The sequence below is a fragment of the Pristiophorus japonicus genome, chromosome 6 (genome assembly GCF_044704955.1).
Source record: "Pristiophorus japonicus isolate sPriJap1 chromosome 6, sPriJap1.hap1, whole genome shotgun sequence".
Classification (NCBI taxonomy): domain Eukaryota; kingdom Metazoa; phylum Chordata; class Chondrichthyes; family Pristiophoridae; genus Pristiophorus; species Pristiophorus japonicus.
In genome coordinates, this window is record NC_091982.1 from 13281476 (window position 1) to 13304706 (window position 23231).

A 23231-nucleotide genomic window follows, 5' to 3' on the forward strand; every position below is an offset into this window, starting at 1 on the left:
GGTGCGTCCCTAACTCTCACTCCAGCTCAAGGACTCTGAGCTGTGGTGTCTCAAGGCAGAGACATTTCCTACAGCTGTGGGAATCCAGGACAGTCTCACTTTCCACAAGCTCCGACATATCACTGTGCTGACACATAGCCTGCACTGCCATTTTTAATAATTTTTATGTATTTATTTATTTGTTTGTTAATAGTAATTTAATTCTAGGTATAGTAGATTTGCTTGAGATTTTATCCCCTTACCTCCTATTTATTATTTATGTAGACCAGATTTTTATTTCATGCATTTGAGATTCCTTTAATGTTGGAATCCTCTATTTAGTTACTTAATTTTAATTTTATCCCCTTTGATCTAATTCAGTACTCTGATTATTTGTATATTTAATTTTGGCCCTTTGTTTAAATTACTCAGCACCTCCTTCCCTCTCTGCACCGAACTCCCACTCTCACCAAATTCCCATCGACGTTTAGTAGATTCACACAACTCTCACCAAGCTCTGTGCTCACAGCTCTGCACCTTAGCAGATATCCCTCTAATATATATATATATATATATATATCTTTTAGAATAAAAAAATAAAATGCTGGAAATACTCAGCAGGTCAGGCAGCATCTGTGGAGAGAGAAAAACAGAGATAACGTTCCAGGTCGATGACCCTTCGTCAGACATTTTCTGTTTTATTTCTGAATCCAGCACCCGTAGTATTTTGCTTTTATATCTTTTAAAAACCTGGGGAATGAAATTTCCCCTTCCCTTAAGGCCGCTGACTACCGGAAATTGGCGGCCACGCTGTGGAGTGGAATGGCCGCCGACTTTTCGTGGAATGGCTGGCGCTCGCCCAATTGCCCTGCCGCCGTTTCCTGGCAGTCCGCCTAACCGCACCACTTCCGCCGCGCTGCTGGCCAGCCCTCCTAAGTGGGTCATCAGAGCGCGCACCGTCGAGGTCCCAGGGCCGGAAGCCACATTCCGTTAGAAAAATCTTGTGACCTCTCGACGGTGCCAAGAGTAGGTTTTTCTGGTCGGTGCCTAGTTCCTGATGCACACCGCCAGCCTTCCTTAAAAGGTGTGTTGGCTTTTGGTGCATTTGTGTTGGCAACCTTTTCACCGTCTTTGAGAACCAGTGCGAGGATAGTACTAAAGTGCACGACTGTTTGAGAGTGCTGGAGGCGCTCCACCTGCAGAACAGGGAGCCGACATCGCTGAAACTGGGCTTGGGAAGGGGTTGGAAATGGGGGCAGTGCTGGCAGGCAAATTGTGCGTGTTGCCGCGGCAGGCAGGAGCAGGCGGCGCCGGGTCCAACGGCTGCAGAGGCAGCGGGAAGGGGCCAGGGCAATCATGGCAGCCCAGCATGGAGAAGGTCAGGAAGATGGCGACAGAGGTGAGGCCAGAAAGCTGCCTACGTCAATGGATCTTTCCAGGGAGCAACAAGGTGACATCTCCAACATCTCCCAGTTTGCCCCATCCATTGCTTCATCCATGAGGTCACAGATGCTCTATACAGAAGGAGGGGGGACTACAGCTCCTTCCCCATGACCAGACAGAAGCAGCACGAGCGTGCATGTGGTTTGTGTGAATTGACGGCTTCCCCGTGGTGCAGGGTGCTACTGACTGCTCCCACATCGCTTTGAGGGCACCGCATCATAATCCAGAGATATTCCGTACCCGCAATACCACTCACTGAAGATCCAGTGGGTGTGCGGCCACACATGCAGAATATTCACCGTGAATATCCGCTATCCTGGCAGTAGCCACGATGTCTTCATCCTGCGCCAGCTCTGTTCCAGCCCCCAAATGAAACTAGTGGTTGGCTGTTCGGAGACACCGTGCTATCCCTGGTCGACTGTGGTGGACCCAGTGGCGATGGCAGTAGTCAGAGCTTGCATGGCATGCAGCTGAGATGACATGACAGCACCAAGACGTTGCGTGGCATCGAGCTGAGACTGCATGAGTGCAGTCTGAGCTTCCATGCTGTTGTGTATGTAATAACTGTTAGACTGAGTACTGTTTAACTCCAAGAGGTATGACCTTGGCTCTGCTTTATTAAGGCCAAAGAGACTAATATACAAAATGGCTGGCCTTTTATACTAAGGCTGCACACACGTGCGTGCAGCCCAATAGCCTCCAACAGTGACGCCATCTAGTGGCTAGTGATTCCAAAAGTACATCCATGACAATACCCCCCTCTGAGATATTAACACAGTCTTTTACAAATTGAGACGGTCCTGTGTTTTACGCTCCCGGGTTGACCGTGAGTTCAACTCCAGCCTTGGGTGAGTGTTCAGAGTCTGTTGTGACTGGTGGCTGGGTGGCTGACCTGGTGGGAGTGGCAATGGCCATGTCAGGGATTGAAAGTCCAGTTTCATTGAACATGTCAGTGATTGAAAGTCCCGATTCACTGATGACCACTGAGTTCTCTGATGACTGGGGGTAGGTTGGTTGGTCGTCGATTGTCTCTTCCTCCGACTATTCTGGTTCATCTGTGTGCCGCAGCTTTGTCTGATCCATATGTTTCCTGTATGTTTGCCCATTTTTGAGCTTGACAATAAATACTCTGTTGCCCTCCTTGGCCATGACAGTACCAGCGATCCACTTGGGACCCTGACCATAATTCAGAACATATACAGGATCATTTACCGAAATATCGCGTGACACAGCTGCGCGATCGTGATACCCTTGCTGACTTTGTCTTCTATATTCAACATGATTATTCAAGTCAGGGTGTACAAGAGATAGCTTGGTCTTAAGACCTCTCTTCATCATTAGTTAAGCAGGTGAGACCCCGGTAAGCATGTGTGGTCTTGTCCTGAAACTACGCAGTATGCATGACAGGCGGGTCTGCAGTGACCCTTGGGTTATTCGCTTCATATTCTGCTTTATGATTTAGACAGCACGTTCTGCTTGCCCATTGGATGCAGGTTTGAATGGTGCTGACCTTGCATGTTTGATACCATTGAGTTTCATGAACTCTTGAAACTCCTGACTGGTGAAGCACGATCCGTTGTCGCTAACAACGATGTCAGGCAGACCATGTGTCGCAAACATGACACTGAGATTCTCAATAGTAGCTGTGGATGTGCTGGATTCCATGATTATACACTCTATCCACTTCGAATATGCATCCACCACAACTAAAAATATCTTCCCCAGGAAGGGACCTGCAAAGTCTATGTGGATCCTGGACCATGGTTTGGACGGCCACGACTACAGACTCAGCAGCGATTGCGCTGGTGCTTTGCTGAGCTGCATGCAAGTGTTGCACTGATGCACACATGATTCCAGCTCAGTGTCAATTCCTGGCCACTATATATGAGACCTGGCGATGGCTTTCATCATTACAATGCCGGGATGTGTGCTATGTAGCTCACGTACAAATTTCTCTCTCCCTTTCTTGGGCATAACAACACGATTGTCCCACAATATACAATCCGATTGAATAGACAGTTCGTCTTTGTGATGAATGTAAGGTTTGGTCCCCTCGCACATTTGCTTGGGTATGACAGACCAATCACCTTTGAGGATGCATCTTTTCACCACCGATAAAATCGGGTCCTGGCTGGTCCAGGTCTTAACTTGTTGAGCCATGACAGGGGTTCCTTCACTCTCAAAAGCATCCATAACTAACAATAGGTCTGCCGGTTGTGGCGTTTCCACCTCCGGTGTGGGCAACGGCAGATGGCTCAAAGCATCGGCACAATTCTCGGTGCCAGGTCTATGGTGAATGACATAATCATAAGCGGATAATGTCAGCGCCCACCTCTGGATGCAGGATGAAGCATTGGTATTGATACCTTTGTTTTCAGAGAACAGTGAAATGAGCGGCTTGTGATCTATCTCCACTTCAAACTGAAGACCAAACAGGTACTGATGCATCTTTTTAACTCCATACATACAGGCTAGTGCCTCTTTCTCTACCATGCTCTAGGCTCTTTCCGTTTAGGCAAACTTTTTGAAGCGTACACGACCAGTTGAAGTTTACCTGACTCATTAGCTTGTTGGATTACGCAATCAATTCCAAATGATGAAGCATCACAGGCCAATACTAAACATTTAAATGGGTCATAATGTACCAGCAGCTTGTTAGAGCAAAGCAGATTAGTGGCTTTCTCAAAAGCTCGGTCTTGAGACGCACCCCACACCCAGTAGTCGCCTTTTCTTAGCAGCATGTGCAGTGGTTCTAATAAGGTGCTCAATTTAGATAGGAAGGTACCGAAGTATTTGAGTAGACCCAGGAATTGAATGCAGCTCCGTCACATTCTGCGGCTTCGGTGCATTCTTGATGGCCTTGGTTTTCGCGTCCATTGGCCTGATGCCGTCAGCAGCAATTTTGCTCCCCAGGAATTCGACCCCTGGTGCCATGAAGACGCACTTTGCGCATTTCAGTCTGAGTCCCACTTTGTCCAGGCGATGTAGAACCTCTTCCAGGTTGTTCAGATGTTCCTCGGAGTCACGACCTGTGACCAGTATGTCATCTTGGAACACGACGGTTCTGGGAACGGACTTCAGTCGACTCTCCATGCTCCTCTGAAATATTGCTGCAGCCGAGCGAATTCCAAAAGGGCACCTGTGATAACTAAACAATCCTTTATGCGTGTTAATGCACGTAAGTCTCTTCGACATCTCGACCAGCTCCTGTGTCATGTAGGCCGACGTCAAGTACAGTTTGGTGAACGACTTCCCCCCGGCTAGTGTTGCAAACACGTCATCAGCCTTTGTTAACAGGTACTGATTCCTGTTGATCATAGCCTTGTAGTCTCCACAGATTCTGACTGTGCCATCACTTTTCAGCACAGGAACAATGGGGCTAGCCCATTAATTAAATTTGATCGGTGATATGATCCCTTCACGCTGGAGTCTGTCCAGTTCGATTTCGACCTTCTCCCTCACCATCTACAGAACTGCCCGAGCTTTATGATGGACGGGTTTTGCATCCGAGTCCTCGTGGATCTATACCTTGGCTCCCATGAAGTTGCCGATGCCTGGTTCAAACAGCGAGGGGAACTTGCTCAGTACTTGGGCACATGTATCTTTCTCCGACGACAATGCCTTAATGTCATACCAATTGCATCTGATTTTTTTCAAGCCAGTTCCTACCGAACAGCGTTGAGTCATTGCCCGCGACAATCCATAGCGGTAACTCGTGAACCGCACCATCATATGGCTCTTTAATTGTGGCACTGCCAATCACCGTTATGAGTTCTTTGGTGTATGTGCGCAACTTGGCATTGACTGGACTCAGCCTTGGCCTCACATCCTTAGTATCCCACAGCTTGTCGAATGCCCTCTGACTCATTATTGATTGACTCGCCCCCATGTCCAGTTCCATCCATACCGGCACTTCATTAAATTTCATGTTGATCATTATCGGTTTGCTCTTAGTTAGGAACGAGTACAATCCATACACTTCCTCCTCTGGTATCTCGGATTGCATATCCGGATCCGCACTAGTCTGACCATCATCCTCCACGTGGTGTGTCGCAGCACGCTTGCTCATCTGCAGATACTTGCGCTGGAGGTGCCTCACTCTCAGACAGCCTTTGCAACTGTATTGCTTAAATCGGCACTGCTGGTGCCGGGGATTTCCACCACAATGCCAACACGGAGAAATTGGATGTATTCCCGCTGGCGGATTTTGGGCAGCCATAGGTTTCACGTACGCAGTCGGGTGGGCCCTGCCATGTGCTGCTCTGCCGAACGCCGAATCAATCATATTTACAGTACTTGCCGAGTTTCGATTTTTCACTTCTTTAGACTTCTATCCATCGTCATGCATGACTGAGCGATCGTGATGGCCCTGTTCAAGTCCAACGTCTCCACTGTCAGTAGTTTACGCAGGATCACCTCGTGGTTGATGCTTATTACAAAGAAGTCCCGCAGCATGTCTGCCTGCACAGCCTCAAACTTACACGGTCCCACTAGATGTCTCGGGTCGGCAACGAATTCCGCCGAATTCTGGCCCTCTGAGCGAACGTGCTTGTAAAATCTGTATCTCGAGATGACGATGCCTTCGTCTGGCTTAAGGTGGTCCTGTACCAGTGTATACACAATTCTTCATATGTCTTCTCTGTTGGACTCACAGGCAGGAGTAGATTCTTTATCAGACCATAAATTTTTGGACCACAAACCGTGAGGAACAGCGCCCGGCGCCGATCTGCGTCGCCGACCTCCTCCATTTTGTTGCCCATGAAGAACTGGCTCAAACGGCTCACAAAGTTGCCCAATCTTCTCCTTCCACAAATCGCTCCAACAATCCAATTGTGCTCATTTTTGCATGCAAAGGTTCTTGTTGTCTCATCGCAAAAGGTTGGGTATGCAATAACTGTTAGACTGAGTACTGTTTAACTCCAAGAGATATGACTTTGGCTCTGCTTTATTAAGGCCCAAAGTGCCTAATATACAAAATGGCTGGCCTTTTATACTTGGGCTGTGTACAATATGGGAGGCGGACTCCTTAGCACTTCTGACAGGCTATCAGGCACTCTTGCCATTCCATCAATCATGTTGGAGGGCATGGCCATCACCCTCCTCATCGAGGTCCTCGTCTGAGTCCTGTGCAGCAGAACTCACGCATGAACTCACCCTCCGGGGAGGACTAGTGGGAGTTGTGTACAGTAGTAGTCAGGTTGGGAATGGCATCAAACAAGAAATTAGGGATGCGTGCAATAAAGGTGCAGCAGTTACCATGGGCGACTTTAATCGACATATAGATTGGGCTAACCAAGCTGGTAGCAATACGATGGAGGAGGATTTCCTGGAGTGTATTAGGGATGGCTTTCTAGACCAATATGTCGAGGAACCAACTAGAAAGCTGGCCATCCTAGACTGGGTGTTGTGTAATGAGAGGGGACTAATTAGCAATCTTGTTGTGCGAGGCCCCCTGGGGAAGAGTGACCATAATATGGTAGAATTCTTTATTAAGATGGAGAGTGACAGTGTTAATTCAGAGACTAGGGTCCTGAACTTAAGGAAAGGTAATTTCGATTGTATGAGACATGAATTGGCTAGGATAGCCTGGCAAATGATACTTAAAGGGTTGACAGTGGATAGGCAATGGCAGACATTTATAGATCACATGGATGAACTTCAACAATTGTACATCCCTGTCTGGAGTAAAAATAAAACGGGGAAGGTAGCTCAACCGTGGCTAACAAGGGAAATTAGGGATAGTGTTAAATCCAAGGAAGAGGCATATAAAATGGCCAGAAAAAGCAGCAAACCTGAGGACTGGGAGAAATTTAGAATCCAGCAGAGGAGGACAAAGGGTCTAAGTAGGAGGGGGGAAATAGAGTATGAGAGGAAGCTTGCAGGGAACATAAAAACTGACTGCAAAAGCTTCTATAGATATGTGAAGAGAAAAAGATTAGTGAAGACCAACGTAGGTCCTTTGCAGTCAGAATCAGGTGAATTTATAATGGGGAACAAACAAATGGCAGACCAATTGAACAAATACTTTGGATCTGTCTTCACTAAGGAAGACACAAATAACCTTCCGGAAATACTAGGGGTTCGAGGGTCGAGCGAAAAGGAGGAACTGAAGGAAATCCTTATTATTCAGGAAGTTGTGTTAGGGAAATTGATAGGAGTAAACGCCGATAAATCCCCAGGCCTGATAGGCTGCATCCCAGAGTACTTAAAGAAGTGGCCCTCGAAATAGTGGATGCATTGGTCATCATTTTCCAACATTCTATTGACTCTGGATCAGTTCCTATGGACTGGAGGGTAGCTAATTGTGATTATATTCACAGAGCACAGCACACACAGCTTCCTAATATGGCAGGCAGCTCTCTTGGAAGTCTCCGGAAATCTGCCTAGTTCTGTTTATTATTAACCCTGCACTTGCAGTACACAATACGTCCACATCCACAGTGTGGAGCTACAAACATTACAAGCTTACAGACATTACACTAATGTAACATCACTTTTTTAAAAAGGGGGGAGAGAGACAACAGGGAATTATAGATCGGTTAGCCTGACATCGGTGGTGGGGAAAATGTTGGAATCAATTATTAAAGATGAAATAACAGCGCATTTGGAAAGCAGTGACAGGATCGGTCCAAGTCAGCATGGATTTATGAAAGGGAAATCATGCTTGACAAATCTTCTAGAATTTTTTGAGGAGGTAGAGTGGACAAGGGAGAACCAGTGGATGTGGTATATTTGGACTTTCAAAAGGCTTTTGACAAGGTCCCACACAAGAGATTAATGTGCAAAATTAAAGCACATGGTATTGGGGGTAATGTATTGATGTGGATAGAAAACTGATTGACAGACAGGAAGCAGAGAGTCGGAATAAATGGGTCCTTTTCAGAATGGCAGGTAGTGACTAGTGGGGTACCTCAAGGTTCAGTGCTTGGACCCCAGCTATTTACAATATACATCAATGATTTAGATAAAGGAATTGAGTGTAATATCTCCAAGTTTGCAGATGACACTAAGCTGGGTGGCGGAGTGAGCTGTGAGGAGGATGCTAAAAGGCTGCAGGGTGACTTGGACAGGTTAGGTGAGTGGGCTAATGCATGGCAGATGCGGTATAATGTGGTTAAATGTGAGGTTATCCATTTTGGTGGCAAAAACAGGAAGACAGAATATTATCTGAATGGCGGAAGATTAGGGAAAGAGGAGGTGCAACGAGACCTGGGTGTCATGGTACATCAGTCATTGAAGGTTGGCATGCAGGTACAGCAGGCGGTGAAGAAGGCAAATAGAATGTTGGCCTTCATATCTAGGGGATTTGAGTATAGGAGCATGGAGGTCTTACTGCAGTTGTACAGAGCCTCGGTGAGGCCACACCTGGAATATTGTGTTCAGTTTTGGTCTCCTAATCTGAGGAAGGATGTTCTTGCTTTTGAGGGAGTACAGTGAAGGTTCACCAGACTGATTACCGGGATGGCAGGACTGACATATGAGGAGAGACTGGATCAACTGGGCCTGTATTCACTGGAGTTTAGAAGAATGAGAGGGGAACTCATAGAAACATATAAAATTCTGGCGGGATTGGATAGGTTAGAGGGAGGAAGAATGTTCCCGTTGCTGGGGAGTTCCAGAACCAGGGGTCACAGTCTTAGAATAAGGGGTAAGCCATTTAGGACCGAGATGAGGAGAAACGTCTTCACTCAGAGAGTGGTTAACGTGTGGAATTCTCTATCGCAGAAAGTTGTTGATGCCAGTTCGTTAGATATATTCAAAAGGGAGTTAGATATGGCCCTTATGGCTAAAGGAATCAAGGGGTATGGAGAGAAAGCAGGAAAGGGGTACTGAGGTTGAATGATCAGCCATGATCTTATTGAATGGCAGTGCAGGCTTAATGGGCCGAATGGCCTGTTCCTGCACCTAATTTCTATGTTTCTATGTTTCTATGGATTCCGAGGTTTCTCTTTCCCCCTGACCATGCTGCAGCCCACTCGGTCCCGGTGCATCACCCAGTGCATACCCCTGCCCTAAGCTAACCTCTAAGGACCGTGTTGTGCCAGTATCTGAGCTGGTGCCTGCAGGTGAGAGAAGCAGGGTCATAGTGCTTGACTCCTCCTCCTCCTTCCCTTCCTCATGCTTGTCCCCTTCTTCTTCTCCCTCCTGACTGGGTTGGGGGGGCTCAGGCACAGGCTGCTCACCTGCTGCATGGTTATCTGAAAGCATAAAAGGCACAAGAGTCGTGTTAAGGTGGGGGCAGGAGGGCAGAGATGGAGCAAGGAAGGCAGATGGTATGAGGAGCTGGAAAGTGATATGGCCTTCTGGTTTAATGGGGAAGTGGGATGAGAAGAGGGGATAAAGATACCAGTGTTGCCCCCAGTGGGCTCGATGTCGATGATATGTATGTAACGATTATAACTGTGTAAGACTTGCCACCAGAGAGTGCAACTGTTGGAAGCCCAAGGGTCACCTGCACACCTCGTGTAAGGGTGTATAAAAGGTTGTCTGCCATGCTGCTTAGACACTCTGGAGTTGTATTAAAGAGACTAAGCTCACAGTATTCAGTCTTGTGGAGTTCTTCCATATTTAACAATTGGCGATGAGTAACAGATTACGAACTTTCACGCAGTCATGGCTGCCATTGGTATTTTAGAGAGATTTGTAGAGGGTGATGATTGGGAAGCCTTCATTGAGCGTCTCGACCAGTACTTTATGGCCAATGAGCTAGATGGGGACGATAAAGCGATCAAGCGCAGGGCGATTCTCCTCACCGTGTTTGGGTCCACAATATACGACCTCATCAAGAATCTGCTAGCACTGGAGAAACCAGCGGAGAAGACATATATAGAGTTGTGTACGCTGGTTCGGAACTACCTCAAGCTGAAGGAGAGCGTCTTAATGGCCAGGTATCGCTTCTACACGCACCACCGCTCCGAGGGCCAGGGCGGGGCGAGTTATGTCACCGACCTAAGACGCCTTGCGGAACTTGTGAATTTGCTGGATTTTTGGGGGAAATGCTGCGGGACTTTTTTGTGCTTGGCATCGGCCACGAGGTCATTCTTCGCAAGCTGCTGTCCGCCGAACCCCTAGACCTGAGCAAGACCATCACGATAGCCCAGGCAGAGATCTTCCCAGCATTTAAGCTCACCGGCAAGTACTGTGAATAAAATCGCTAGCAGGCAGAACTGCATATGGCAGGGCCTACACATCTGCAGCTGCAAGACCTAGGATGAATCAGAGTCTGCCATCGGGCGTGGATGCAAATCCATTAGCACCATGTTGGCGCTGCGGGGGTAATCATCGAGCCCATCAATGTCGATTCAAGCAAATCTCAAGAGACAGCCTTTGAGAAGGCCAGAAACCTACTTTGTTCTCATAAGTTACTTGTACTGTATGACCCGTGTAAACGATTAGTGCTTGTGATGCATCTTTGTACAGGGTCGGCTGTGTGTTATAGCAAACCAATGTATCGGGCAAACTTCAACCGGTTGCATACGCATCTCGAAGTCTGTCTAAGATTGAAAGAGCCTACAGTATGATCGAGAAAGAGGCGTTAGCATGTGTATATGGGGTTAAGAAAATGCACCATACCTATTTGAACTTTGGTTTGAGCTTGAAACCGACCACAAGCCGCTCATTTTGCTGTTTTCAGAGAGCAAAGGTATAAACACCAATGCTTCGTCCCGCATCCAAAGATGGGACTAACATTGTCCGCCTATGACTATGTGGGGTACCGCAAGGTTCTGTGCTGGGGCCCCAGCTGTTTACACTGTACATTAATGATTTAGACGAGGGGATTAAATGTAGTATCTCCAAATTTGCGGATGACACTAAGTTGGGTGGCAGTGTGAGCTGCAAGGAGGATTCTATGAGGCTGCAGAGCGACTTGGATAGGTTAGGTGAGTGGGCAAATGCATGGCAGATGAAGTATAATGTGGATAAATGTGAGGTTATCCACTTTGGTGGTAAAAACAGAGAGACAGACTATTATCTGAATGGTGACAGATTAGGAAAAGGAGAGGTGCAACGAGACCTGGGTGTCATGGTACATCAGTCATTGAAGGTTGGCATGCAGGTACAGCAGGCGGTTAAGAAAGCAAATGGCATGTTGGCCTTCATAGCGAGGGGATTTGAGTACAAGGGCAGGGAGGTGTTGCTACAATTGTACAGGGCCTTGGTGAGGCCACACCTGGAGTATTGTGTACAGTTTTGGTCTCCTAACCTGAGGAAGGACATTCTTGCTATTGAGGGAGTGCAGCGAAGGTTCACCAGACTGATTCCCGGGATGGCGGGACTGACCTATCAAGAAAGACTGGGCTTGTATTCACTGGAGTTCAGAAGAATGAGAGGGGACCTCATAGAAACGTTTAAAATTCTGACGGGGTTAGACAGGTTAGATGCAGGAAGAATGTTCCCAATGTTGGGGAAGTCCAGAACCAGGGGACACAGTCTAAGGATAAGGGGGAAGCCATTTAGGACTGAGATGAGGAGGAATTTCTTCACCCAGAGAGTGGTGAACCTGTGGAATTCTCTACCACAGAAAGTTGTTGAGGCCAATTCACTAAATATATTCAAAAAGGAGTTAGATGAAGTCCTTACTACTAGGGGAATCAAGGGGTATGGTGAGAAAGCAGGAATGGGGTACTGAAGTTGCATGTTCAGCCATGAACTCATTGAATGGCGGTGCAGGCTAGAAGGGCCGAATGGCCTACTCCTGCACCTATTTTCTATGTTTCTATGTCTAATCCACCACAGACCAGGCACGGAGAACTGTGCTGATGCCCTCAGTCTGCTACCATTGCCCACTACCAGGGTGGAAATGGCGCAGCCTGCGGACTTGCTTCTGGTAATGGATGCTTTTGAGAGCGAGGGGCTCACCCGTCACTGCTCGCCAGATCAGGACCTGGACCAGCCAGGACCCTGTACTATCACTTGTAAAAAGTTGTGTCCTCAATGGGAGCTGGTCGGCCGTTCCCGGGGAAATGCAAGATGAAATTAAACCGTTTCACCGACGCAAAGCTGAAATGTCCATCCAGTCGGATTGTCTCTTATGGGGTAATTGCATGGTTTTGCCAAAAAAAGGCAGGGAAACGTTTATACGCGACCTACACAATACCCACCCAGGCATAGTCATGATGAAGACTATAGCCAGGTCACATGTTTGGTGGCCCGGCATTGACTCGGACTTAGAGTCATGCGTACACCAGTGCAACACGTGCTCACAATTGAGCAATGCACCAAGGGAGGCTTCATTGAGCCTGTGGTCATAGCCCTCCAAACCGTGGGCCAGGATCCACATAGATTTTGTTGGCCCCTTTCTCGGAAAGATGTTTTTAGTTGTAGTGGACGCTTACTCTAAATGGATTGAATGTGTAATCATGTCATCCAGCACATTCACTGCCGCCATTGAAAGCCTCCGGGCTATGCTCGCCACCCATGGCTAGCCCGACGTCCTTGTCAGTGACAATGGGCCGTGTTTCACCAGCTCGGAATTCAATGAGTTTATGACCTGCAATGGCATCAAGCTTGTCAGGTCTGCCCCATTTAAGCCCGTATCCAATGGTCAAGCGGAACGGGCAGTCTAAACTATCAAGCAGAACTTGAAATGCGTGACGAAAGGCTCCCTGCAGACCCGCTTATCTCGGGTTCTGCGCAGCTACTGGATGGAACCCCACTCGCTCACTGGGATTCCCCCTGCAGAATTGTTAATGAAGAGAGCACGCAAAACCAGGCTCTCCCTGGTCTATCCGGATCTAAATAATCATCTTGAAACCCAGCGTCGCCAGCAAAACATGTACCACGATCGCACGGCTGTATCACGTGACATTGATGTTAACGTCCCTGTGTTTGTCCTGAATTATGGTCATGGTCCTAAATGGATCGCTGGCACTGTCTTGGCCAAGGAGGGGAATAGAGTGTTTATAGTCAAACTATTGAATGGATAAACGTGCAGAAAGCATTTGAATCAAACCAAACTGCGGTTCACCGACAACCAGGAACAACCTGAATAGGACATCACCATCATCGATCCACCAACACACACCCAACCAGCAATCGACCTCATTGTCAATCAAGAGGATGAACCCACCATTCCCAACAGACCTGTCAGACCAGCCGGGCCGCAGTGCAGCAATGGTCCGACCAACTCACCCATGCCAGAGTTTGAACTCAGACAATCAACCAGGGAGCGTAGGGCCCCGGATCGTCTCAACTTGTAAATAATTTGTATCAAAGATTTTGGAGGGGAGTGATGTTATGTATGTAAACATTGTAACTGTGTAAGACTTGCCACCAGAGGGCGCAACTGTTGGAGGCCCAAGGGTCACCTGCACACCTCGTGCAAGGATGTATAAAAGATTGTCTGCCAGGCTGCTTAGGCACTCTGGAGTTGTATTAAAGAGACTAAGGTCACATCAGTTTTAGCTCACAGTACTCAGTCTTGTGGAGTTCTTCCATACTTAACAGTCTCCACCGGCCATGGCGCCCACCACCTGCGGTCCAATGAGTCGCTCCTCCAGGTCAGTCAGCTGATGCAATTCAGCTTGTCCCCACCCCCTCCAGTCCGCTGCTGCTTCATCCTGTTGTTTGCCATCTTGGCCTGCAAAAGAAAGGAACCTATGTGAGTAAGAGTCAAGTAAAGTATGTGGAAGATATGCCTGCCGTGATTAAATAGTTATGAAGGTAGGCAAAGCGTGAAATGAGGATGTGACTGTGAGTAGGTACAGATGGTTGGTGGTTGCCTGCTGGATTAAGTGCTGGTTGGCAGAGTGTGCACAGACAGAGGCTCAGAGGGTGGAAACATGTACTCACCTTGACCACCCGATTGAGGTTGTTGAATTTGCCAGAAGAAATTTCTGTCAACCACAGAAGCTGGCCAACACCTCCACAGCTACTTCTGCCCACATGGCCCTAAAAACCTGTGGCGTTGGCCTGCTCCCAGATGGAGGGCACAGTGCATCGCTCCTTCTCTCCACTGCCCCAACTAATATCTCCAATGCCAGGTCATTGAAACGAGCGGCCCTTCTATGAGATATTGGAGCAGCCATTGTAGATCTTCCTCAGTCAACTCCAGCAATGATGAAAATGACCAGGTGCTGCCTGAAAGGACATCCCCTTTAAGAACTGGAATGAGCAGCAAGTTGATTATCGCTGAATGAAAGTCAGCTGAAATTGGGTGCAGCCCCGGTAATAGCGCTCCAACAGTGCCCCATTGAGGCCATTAGTGTCTCAGGTACTGCCTCCCTTCATTTCTGAGGCACAAATGCCCCATTTCCCACAGCCAATCTCGCCAGGCACTAAATGTTCAAACAGATAAAACTTAGCGCCAAAAACACGGTGCTACCAAAGTTCACTCTCTGCTCACCCAGTGAATTCTCGCTCTCACCAAATTCCCGAGAACTTCATGTCTTGCTGTACCTGGCTAGTCACCCCTGCAGAGTCTGGGCAGCTTCAGTGCAAGATACCTGCACTCTGAATAATTAGAAATCTCGAGGTGTGGATACCATACCTGAATGTTAGGTAGCGTATAAACAAGGACCTGTGTCAGATCCGGGTGGAATGCTTCATATAAAAAATTTGTTAAGAGGAATAGCACAGATTCACCAGAATGATACAGGGCTGAAAGTGTTAAATTATGAAGACACGTTGCATAAACAGGACTTGTATTCCCTTGAGTGTAGAAGGTTGAGGGATGATCTAATCGAGGAATTTAAAATAATACTAATTTATAATTTAATGCTCAGTGCCTGAAAGTCAACACATGCCCTACAAATTGCAAGAAGTTTCTGTTTTGTACCTTGATCAACTCTGTTTCGGCTGAGTGCTGTCTGCTGACTCAAATTGGCTAGGTTTTGTTTACACCTGATACATTGGGCCCAAGTTTCCCCCCCCCCTCCCCCCGCCCCGGTTAAAACGGCGCACATCCGTGAAGTGCGCTGACTTTCTACACTAAAAACGACACCGAAAACTTACCTAGGAATTCTCCCCACTCCTTGGAACATAGCAGGCCTTGGCATGGCACAGCACAAGCAGTGGGGGTGGAGCCAGGTCCCGGTGCTGTAAACAATGCCAGGACCTCTGCACATGCACGCTAGAGTATGCGCGCATGTGCAATAGCTCCTCGCCCCACAATCTCTGCGTGTGCGCTGCAGGTTGTGTGGGAGGGGCCCGAAGCACACCGCCCCTAGCCCTGGCCAAATGGGCTCCCTCATCGGCGGCTAGATTAGCGACCAGAATATCTGTATTTGTAAGTAAAATTTAAATTATGTTGACATATTGCAAAGTACTTGAGTGTTGGCCATTAAGGTGTTTTATCAGCATGTTAGCAGAAATCCTCTGGCACAGTTGCTAGAGTACGTAGTTCTTGAATGTGCTTATGCTTCTTTAATGTTTTGAAGGTGTTTCATCCTTTGCAAGGTCCTCTTACTTCCCTCCGCCACTGCCCCCCCCCCCTCTCCCCGGCCAATCTCTGGCTACCTGTGCTGATTTCTTAACTCACCGCAAGGTTTTTCTGTGTGACCACGTGGCCACATACGCTGGCCTAAGTTAGTTTGGAGTAACTTTTAGCTGTCTAAACTTGCTTAAATGGCCAAAACAGTCGTAAGTGACTGGTAACGCCCCCCCCTTTGAAAAAAAATCTAAACTTAAAAAAACTAACTAACTCACTTACACTGGAGCAAATTAAATGGGCAGAATTGCGATTTTTAAGATACTCCAAAAAAATCTAGCTGCTCCAAAAAAAACGGAGCAATTCCTGGGGAAACTTGGGCCAATTGAGTGGGTGGTTTAATTGCCTGAGATACAAAAAATATATACAAATCGTCTTCCCTGGATTCAGTTTACGTCAGTCATTTTGACTGTTGTCATCAATGGGGAACAATATATATTGGTTTGCCTTGACAAATAATATACAGTCTGTAGCTTTCTCTCTGTTCTTTGTTCTTTCTAAAAATAGAAACTTATAAAATATTTTGTGGCAGTGTTGTGAGGGTGTTCTTATCTGTTTGTATTTTCCTTGTAGAATGAAATGCTTGATCAGGTGCCAATTATCAGGTACAGTGTACACACGTGGCTTTTTCGTAACTTGAATCATTAATCATTTTATTGCTGTTGTATACACAAATCATTGACACTGTCATTTTGCAATCCTGAGCCTGTCTCTATATGAATTCACTCTATCCAATATTTAAACTGATCTTGTCCCATAGGGGATACTGCGGAGTACAGAGTAAAGAACATTTTGGGAAACTAATGCAACTTAAAGAAAAGAAATATAGCAGTTGTCAAATAAAATGGGGGAATATAAGTGGAGTTTCCTGCTGCTACGCACCAGGGGCTTGAAAAATTAACGGAAATGCACTGCCTGGTATTTTCTGCCAACGACACATACAAGCTTCATAAAAGGTGAAAAAAAAACATGTAAATGAGGGCTGGGGTCCCACTCCTGCATTTTCCATGGTTTGCTCTTTAAGTATAATTTTCATCTTCAGCACCTGGGCAATAACCTGGCAGAGTTAAATGTCAAAAGCAACAAAGACGCATCTCTTATGCTAAGTCTCACCATAAATAATGAAATTCAGTCACTTATCGATTACATGACTACTCACTGCTAATGTGTCCTCTGACTAGTCTCATACCCTGACTTCCTCTTCTCAGGCAGTCCCTCATGTCGAGGATGACTTGCTTCCACGCTAATACGAGTTCTCAGGTGACTGATGAGACCAATGTGGGACCTACAGTCTCTGACACAGGTGGGGCAGACTGCGGTTGAAGGGACGGGTGGTTGGGGTGCCTGGGTTGTCGTACGCACCTTCCACTGTTTGCGCTTGGCTTCCGCGTGCTCCCGGCGAAGAGGCTCGAGGTGTTCGGCACCTTCCTGGATGCTACTCCTCCACTTTAAGCGGTCTTGGGCCAGGGATTCCCAGGTGTCGGTGGGGATGTTGCATTTTTCAAGGAGGCTTTGAGGGTGTCCTTAAAGCGTTTCTTCTGCCCACCTGGGACTCACTTGCCGTCCATCGGAACTGACCGAGCATGGTCAATGCTTCGATGCTGGGTATGTTGACTTGAGCGAGAACACTGACGTTGATGCGCCTATCCTGTCAATAGATTTGCAGGATCTTGCAGAGACAGCATTGGTGGTACTTCTCCAGTGCTTTGAGGTGCCTGTTGTACATAGTCCATGTCTCTGAAGCATATAGAAGGGAGGTATCACTACTACTCTGTAGACCATGCGCTTGGTGCCGGGTTTGAGATCCTGGTCTTCAGACACTCTCTTCCTCAGGCGACTGAAGGCTGCACTGGCACACTGAAGGCAGTGTTGGATTTCATCATCGACGTCTGCCCTTGATGTCAGTAGGCTCCCGAGGTATGGAAAAATAGTCCACGTCGTCCAAGGCCTCGTCATGGAGCTTGATAATTGGAGGGCAGTCCTGTGTGGTGGGGGTAGGTTGGGAGAGAACCTTTGTCTTATGGATGTTTTAATGTAAAGCCAATGCTCTCGTACCCATACCGTGACAGCTTTGAACTGACTGATGAACTGAACGCAGGTGGCCATATAAGATGTCCAGAATATCAATCACATGGCATGTTTGAAATGAATGTACTTGACTTCTACTTGAGAAACCTATTGATCTGTTCCAAACAACTTGAATGAACAGTGATACAGGCATCTGTTCAAGGCCAGTGACCATTCTGTAGCTATAGGAACAGTCTAATTAATCCTTTTTCGGCCAAAATGACCACAGCAAGCAGGTATCAGATTCATATATCAGATCATAATCAGATCATATTCTGCACAGATTCATGAATTAGTTAGCAGTACTTAACTTCAATCCTTAATGTGTTGTGATCTCAGGAAAAACGAATAAAATAATGCACCATAGGCAAATAAAATAGTTAAATAAAATGGGAGAATGCAAGAAGAATTTTCTGCTGCTATGCACCAGGGGGTTGGCAAATTTTGGGGAGAGTCAATGCATCATTGACTATTTTACACTTCATTTTTCAATTCTTTTACTTTTTTTCACATGCTACCCTTGAAGCGAGCTCCACGTTCAATTTAATGCCTCATAGGTAGAATGGGCACTCTCCTCCAGGAATTCTTCTTTCTTTTAGGAAGCTATAGAATGAGTTGCAGAGGAATGATCAGATAGCAATCACCTTACTTAAGGAAGGATATACTAGCTTTGGAGGGGGTACAGAGACGATTCACTAGGCTGATTCCGGAGATGAGGGGGTTACCTTATGATGATAGATTGAGTAGACTGGGTCTTTACTCGTTGGAGTTCAGAAGGATGAGGGGTGATCTTATGGAAACATTTAAAATAATGAAAGGGATAGACAAGATAGAGTCAGAGAGGTTGTTTCCACTGGTCGGGGAGACTAGAACTAGGGGGCACAGCCTCAAAATACGGGGGAGCCAATTTAAAACTGAGTTGAGAAGGAATTTCTTCTCCCAGAGGGTTGTGAATCTGTGGAATTCTCTGCCCAGGGAAGCAGTTGAGGCTAGCTCATTGAATGTGTTCAAATCACAGATAGATAGATTTTTAACCAATAAGGGAATGAAGGGTTATGGGGAGCGGGCGGGTAAGTGGAGCTGAGTCCACGGCCAGATCAGCCATGATCTCGTTGAATGGCGGAGCAGGCTCGAGGGGCTAGATGGCCTACTCCTGTTCCTAATTCTTATGTTCTTATGTTCAATTTGCTATACCTGATGCATGTTGCACAGACCTGCACTTACCCAATTATGTGGGTGCACTGATTCTGTTAGAATTTCTTTGACATGGGAGAGGATGTGTCTTCATCTTCCACACTTGGCCATGGAAGCCATTCTGCATGTTGGTATTGGGCATTTGATGTGCCAGCTTGTACAAGCAGAAAAGCAGCCTTGAGATGCCTGAAGTTGAAGAAGCACATACACAGTGACAGACATGCACAACCTGCATGCTAACCTGGTGTCAATAGACTTGGCTTTCCCGAGTGCACCTAGCACCTCATACTGTGGTTCTTTCCATCATGCTTACCCTTGGTGTCGGTCTGTGATCTGTGATCTGTTAAACATAGCTATGTGCCTCTCCTGAATGGCTGGAGTATGTGAGGTGCCTGGTGGCCACATTTCTCCTAAAGCCTCCTGGGACTCTCATGGCAGCTAAGTACTGAGATGGATTAGCTGCAGGCTGCACCTCTTGTTTAGTTCTGCCTTTTTTCTGTCATATGTGCATGCACCAGAGGTAGCTGGCAGGTGGGCACACAGATGCTGCTATCCTGACAGATGGCAGCATCATTTGACTGCAATCCAGACCTTGAAAACGCATCCAGACTTGCTTCTACCCTTCTACTTCTGTTGTGGCTGAGAGCCCTGATATACTTATTGTGTGATTTATTGCTTGCCTAATTATAGATTGTTCAAGTTAAAGATTTTGTATACATTAAATGAAAGGAAATTCTGTTTGTCAAGAGTTTTTTCATGCTTGTTGTTAAGAGGATCTGGAACCTACACAAAATAGCTGAGAACAAGACTACTACTACATGTAATAGATTTTTTTTATTCATTCCAGGGATGTGGGCATCGCTGACAAGGTCACCATTTATTGCCCATCCCTAATTGCTCTTGAGAAGGTGATAGTTAGCTGCCTTCTTGAATCGCTTCTATCTATGTGGTAAACATATTGCCACAATGCTGTTAGAGAGGGAGTTCCAGGATTTTGACCCACCGATGATGAAGGAACGGCGATATAGTTCCAAGTCAGAGTGGTGTGTGACTTGGAGGGAAACTTGGAGGTGGTGGTGTTTCCTTGCACCTCCTGCCCTTTTCCTGCTAGGTGGTAAAGGTCACGGGTTTGGGTGGTGCTGTCGAAATAGTCTTGGTGAGTTGCTGCAGTGCATCTTGTAGATGGTACACGATGCAGACGCGGTGTGCCAGTGGTGGAGGGAATGAATCTTTAAGATAGTGGAAGGGATGCCAATTAAGTGAACTGCTTTGTCCTGGATGGTGTCGAGCTTCTTGAGTGTTGTTGAAGCTGCACTCATCCAGGCAAGTGGAGAGTATTCCATCATCCTCCTGACTTGTACCCTGTAGATGGTGGAAAAGCCTTGGAAAATCAGGAGGTTAGTCACTTGCCACAGAATACTGGAGGACTGCAGCATAGTTGTTATGTTACTATACTAGTAATCCAGAGGCATTTGATTAATGATCCAGAGACATCCCACCATCTGAGAATTTAAATTCAGTTAATTAAATAAATCTGGAATAAAAAGCTAGTATCAGTAATGGTGACTATGACACCACCGGATTGTTGTAAAAACCCTTGAGAAATGGGAGGAAATCTGTCTTCCTTAGCCGGTCTGGCCTATATGTGACTCCAACAATGTGGGTGACTCTTAACTGCCCTCTGAAATGGCCCAGCAAGCCACTCAGTTTTATCAAACCGCTACGAAAAATAATGCAATGTTTCTTCTTTTGTCTAATTGTCCCTATTCTGTCATTGCAGAGGGAGTGTGTCTGGTATATCGCCCTGTCCTGTACCTTTGGCATCAGTGCGTTCTGGTTTTACTGCTGGTGGGCACTGCGCAATGACTACAGCAACTTAAATGAGTAAGTGTGAAATATTTCCAGCATCCCGCTGTTAGATAGTGTCCTTCTGGGAGATGCCTGTAATGTATTTGGGCTTTTACCTCTGATACTTTTCACCTGCTCAGCACCAAAGAACATTTCTGTAAGTGAGTCTTCACCCCCAACAAGGAGGAGTGTGCCTCTACATGCCAATATTTGGGTAAATGTAATGAGGCCACGGGTCAATCCGAAATCTTCTATTTTGTCTTACTATCACAGACTCAATGTGATTTGGTTGATTTTGGAAAGCGGGTAGAACAAACACTTTATCAGACCATGACTTAGGCCATAGACTGCCAGATTTATTAATAGTAAATCGACAAGTAAACAATAGCAAAGGAAAACAACATATTTAGAGTAATATACAGAACATAGCTACCCACCCTTGGAATACAGAAAATAATAGTAACATCTTCTGTGCTAAAATACAATGCAAAACTGAACTGAAATAAGGTCAACTGACCATAAAGTTATTAGTGAACTGGAGGGGGAGTTTGCAGCTAAACTCTCTCAGTGCCTCCTATCTCTCCCTGATGAATTCAAAAGGACTGGTGAGCTGGGCAAAGGCTGTCAAATATCAGTTCAGTCAGACAGTCTCTGACTAGAGAGCCATCTGTTAAATGAACATCCCTTGGGACTCCAAGGGATGAGCCCTCTGGTGGTTTTACAGAGTAAATACAAGTATACATATATAACAACACTCCCCCCACCACCCCAAAGTCAATAGTGCAACTATTAACAATGTGAGTCGATCTGAGGCCCTTCTTGCCCTGGTTGATCGTCTCGGTGTGAAAGCTGGTATTGTTCAATCATTTGTTGGGCCCTCACTGGGCTACTGTGCAGCTGGCCTTGCTGGGCTGGTTGGTGTGTTGGGCCCTGCAGGGCTGTTGTGGATGATGGGTTCTGCTTCGTGGTCAACTGTGGTGCCGGTTAGCACTGGTGTGTGTGTTGGGGGGATCAAAAAAGGTGGGGTCCAAGGTGGGTTGCTCAGGATAGTCCGTGAATCTGAGTTTGATTTGGTCCCAGTGTTTCCGGTGAATGAGTCCATTTGAAAGTTTGACCAGAAACACCCTGCTCCCCTCTTTGGCCACGACAGTGTCGGGAAGCCACTTGGGACCTTGTCCATAATTTAATACAAATACAGGATCATTGATTTCAATCTCACGTGACACATTTGCGCTATCATGCTATGCACTTTGTTGAAGCCGCCTGCTCCCTACCTGTTCATGTAGATCAGGGTGAACTAACGAGAGCCTTGTCTTAAGTGTTCTTTTCATGAGCAGTTCAGCAGGTGGGATCCCAGTGAGTGAGTGGGGTCTCGTGCGGTAGCTAAGCAGGACTCGGGATAGGCGAGTCTGCAGTGAGCCTTCAGTTACCTTCTTCAAGCCTTGCTTGATGGTTTGCACTGCTCTCTCTGCCTGACCATTGGATGCTGGTTTAAACGGGGCAGATGTGACATGTTTGATCCCATTATGGGTCATGAATTCTTTGAACTCGGCACTGGTAAAACATGGCCCGTTGTCGCTCACCTGGACATCGAGTAGGCTGTGTGTGGCAAACATGACCCGCAGGCTTTCAGTGGTGGCAGCGGACGTGCTAGCCGACATTATTTCACATTCAATCCACTTGGAGTACGCGTCTACAACCACAAGGAACATTTTACCCAAGAACAGGCCTGCATAGTCGACGTGTACCCTAGACCACGGATTGGAGGGCAAAGACCATAAACTTAGTGGCGCCTCCCTGTGTACATTGCTTAACTGCGAGCATGTGTTACATCTGTGAACACAGGACTCTAAGTCCGCATAGATACCGGGCCACCACACGTGGGATCTGACTATCGCTTTCATCATTGCGATGCCTGGGTGGGTACTGTGGAGGACATTGATGAAGGTGTCTCTGCCCTTCTTGGGGACCACTACTCGACTGCCTCACAGAAGGAACTCTGCCTGTATAGACATTTCAGCTTTGTGCCGCTGGAACGGCTTTATCTCTTCCTGCATTTCCACTGGTACACTGGACCAGCTCCCGTGAAGCACACAGATTTTGACTAGAGATAATAAGGTGTCCTGGCTTGTCCAGGTTTTGATCTGCCGGGCAGTGACGGGTGATTGCTCACTCGCAAATGCTTCCATAACCATGGCTAGATCTGCGGGCTGTGCCATTTCCACCCCTGTGGTGGGCAATGGCAGCCTACTGAGAGCATCAGAGCAGTTTT

The 23231-nt window shown here is 46.9% G+C and overlaps 1 protein-coding gene across 1 annotated transcript in view; it reads left to right on the top strand.

Moving 5' to 3' along the window:
• The window catches only part of gdpd2 (glycerophosphodiester phosphodiesterase domain containing 2), a 186576-nt gene that overhangs the window by 15183 nt on the left and 148162 nt on the right, over window positions 1-23231 (top strand). The window contains exon 3 of the mRNA XM_070881987.1: window positions 20892-20995. Coding sequence (XP_070738088.1) covers window positions 20892-20995 — 104 coding nt within the window. The remainder of the gene's footprint in view (window positions 1-20891; window positions 20996-23231) is intronic.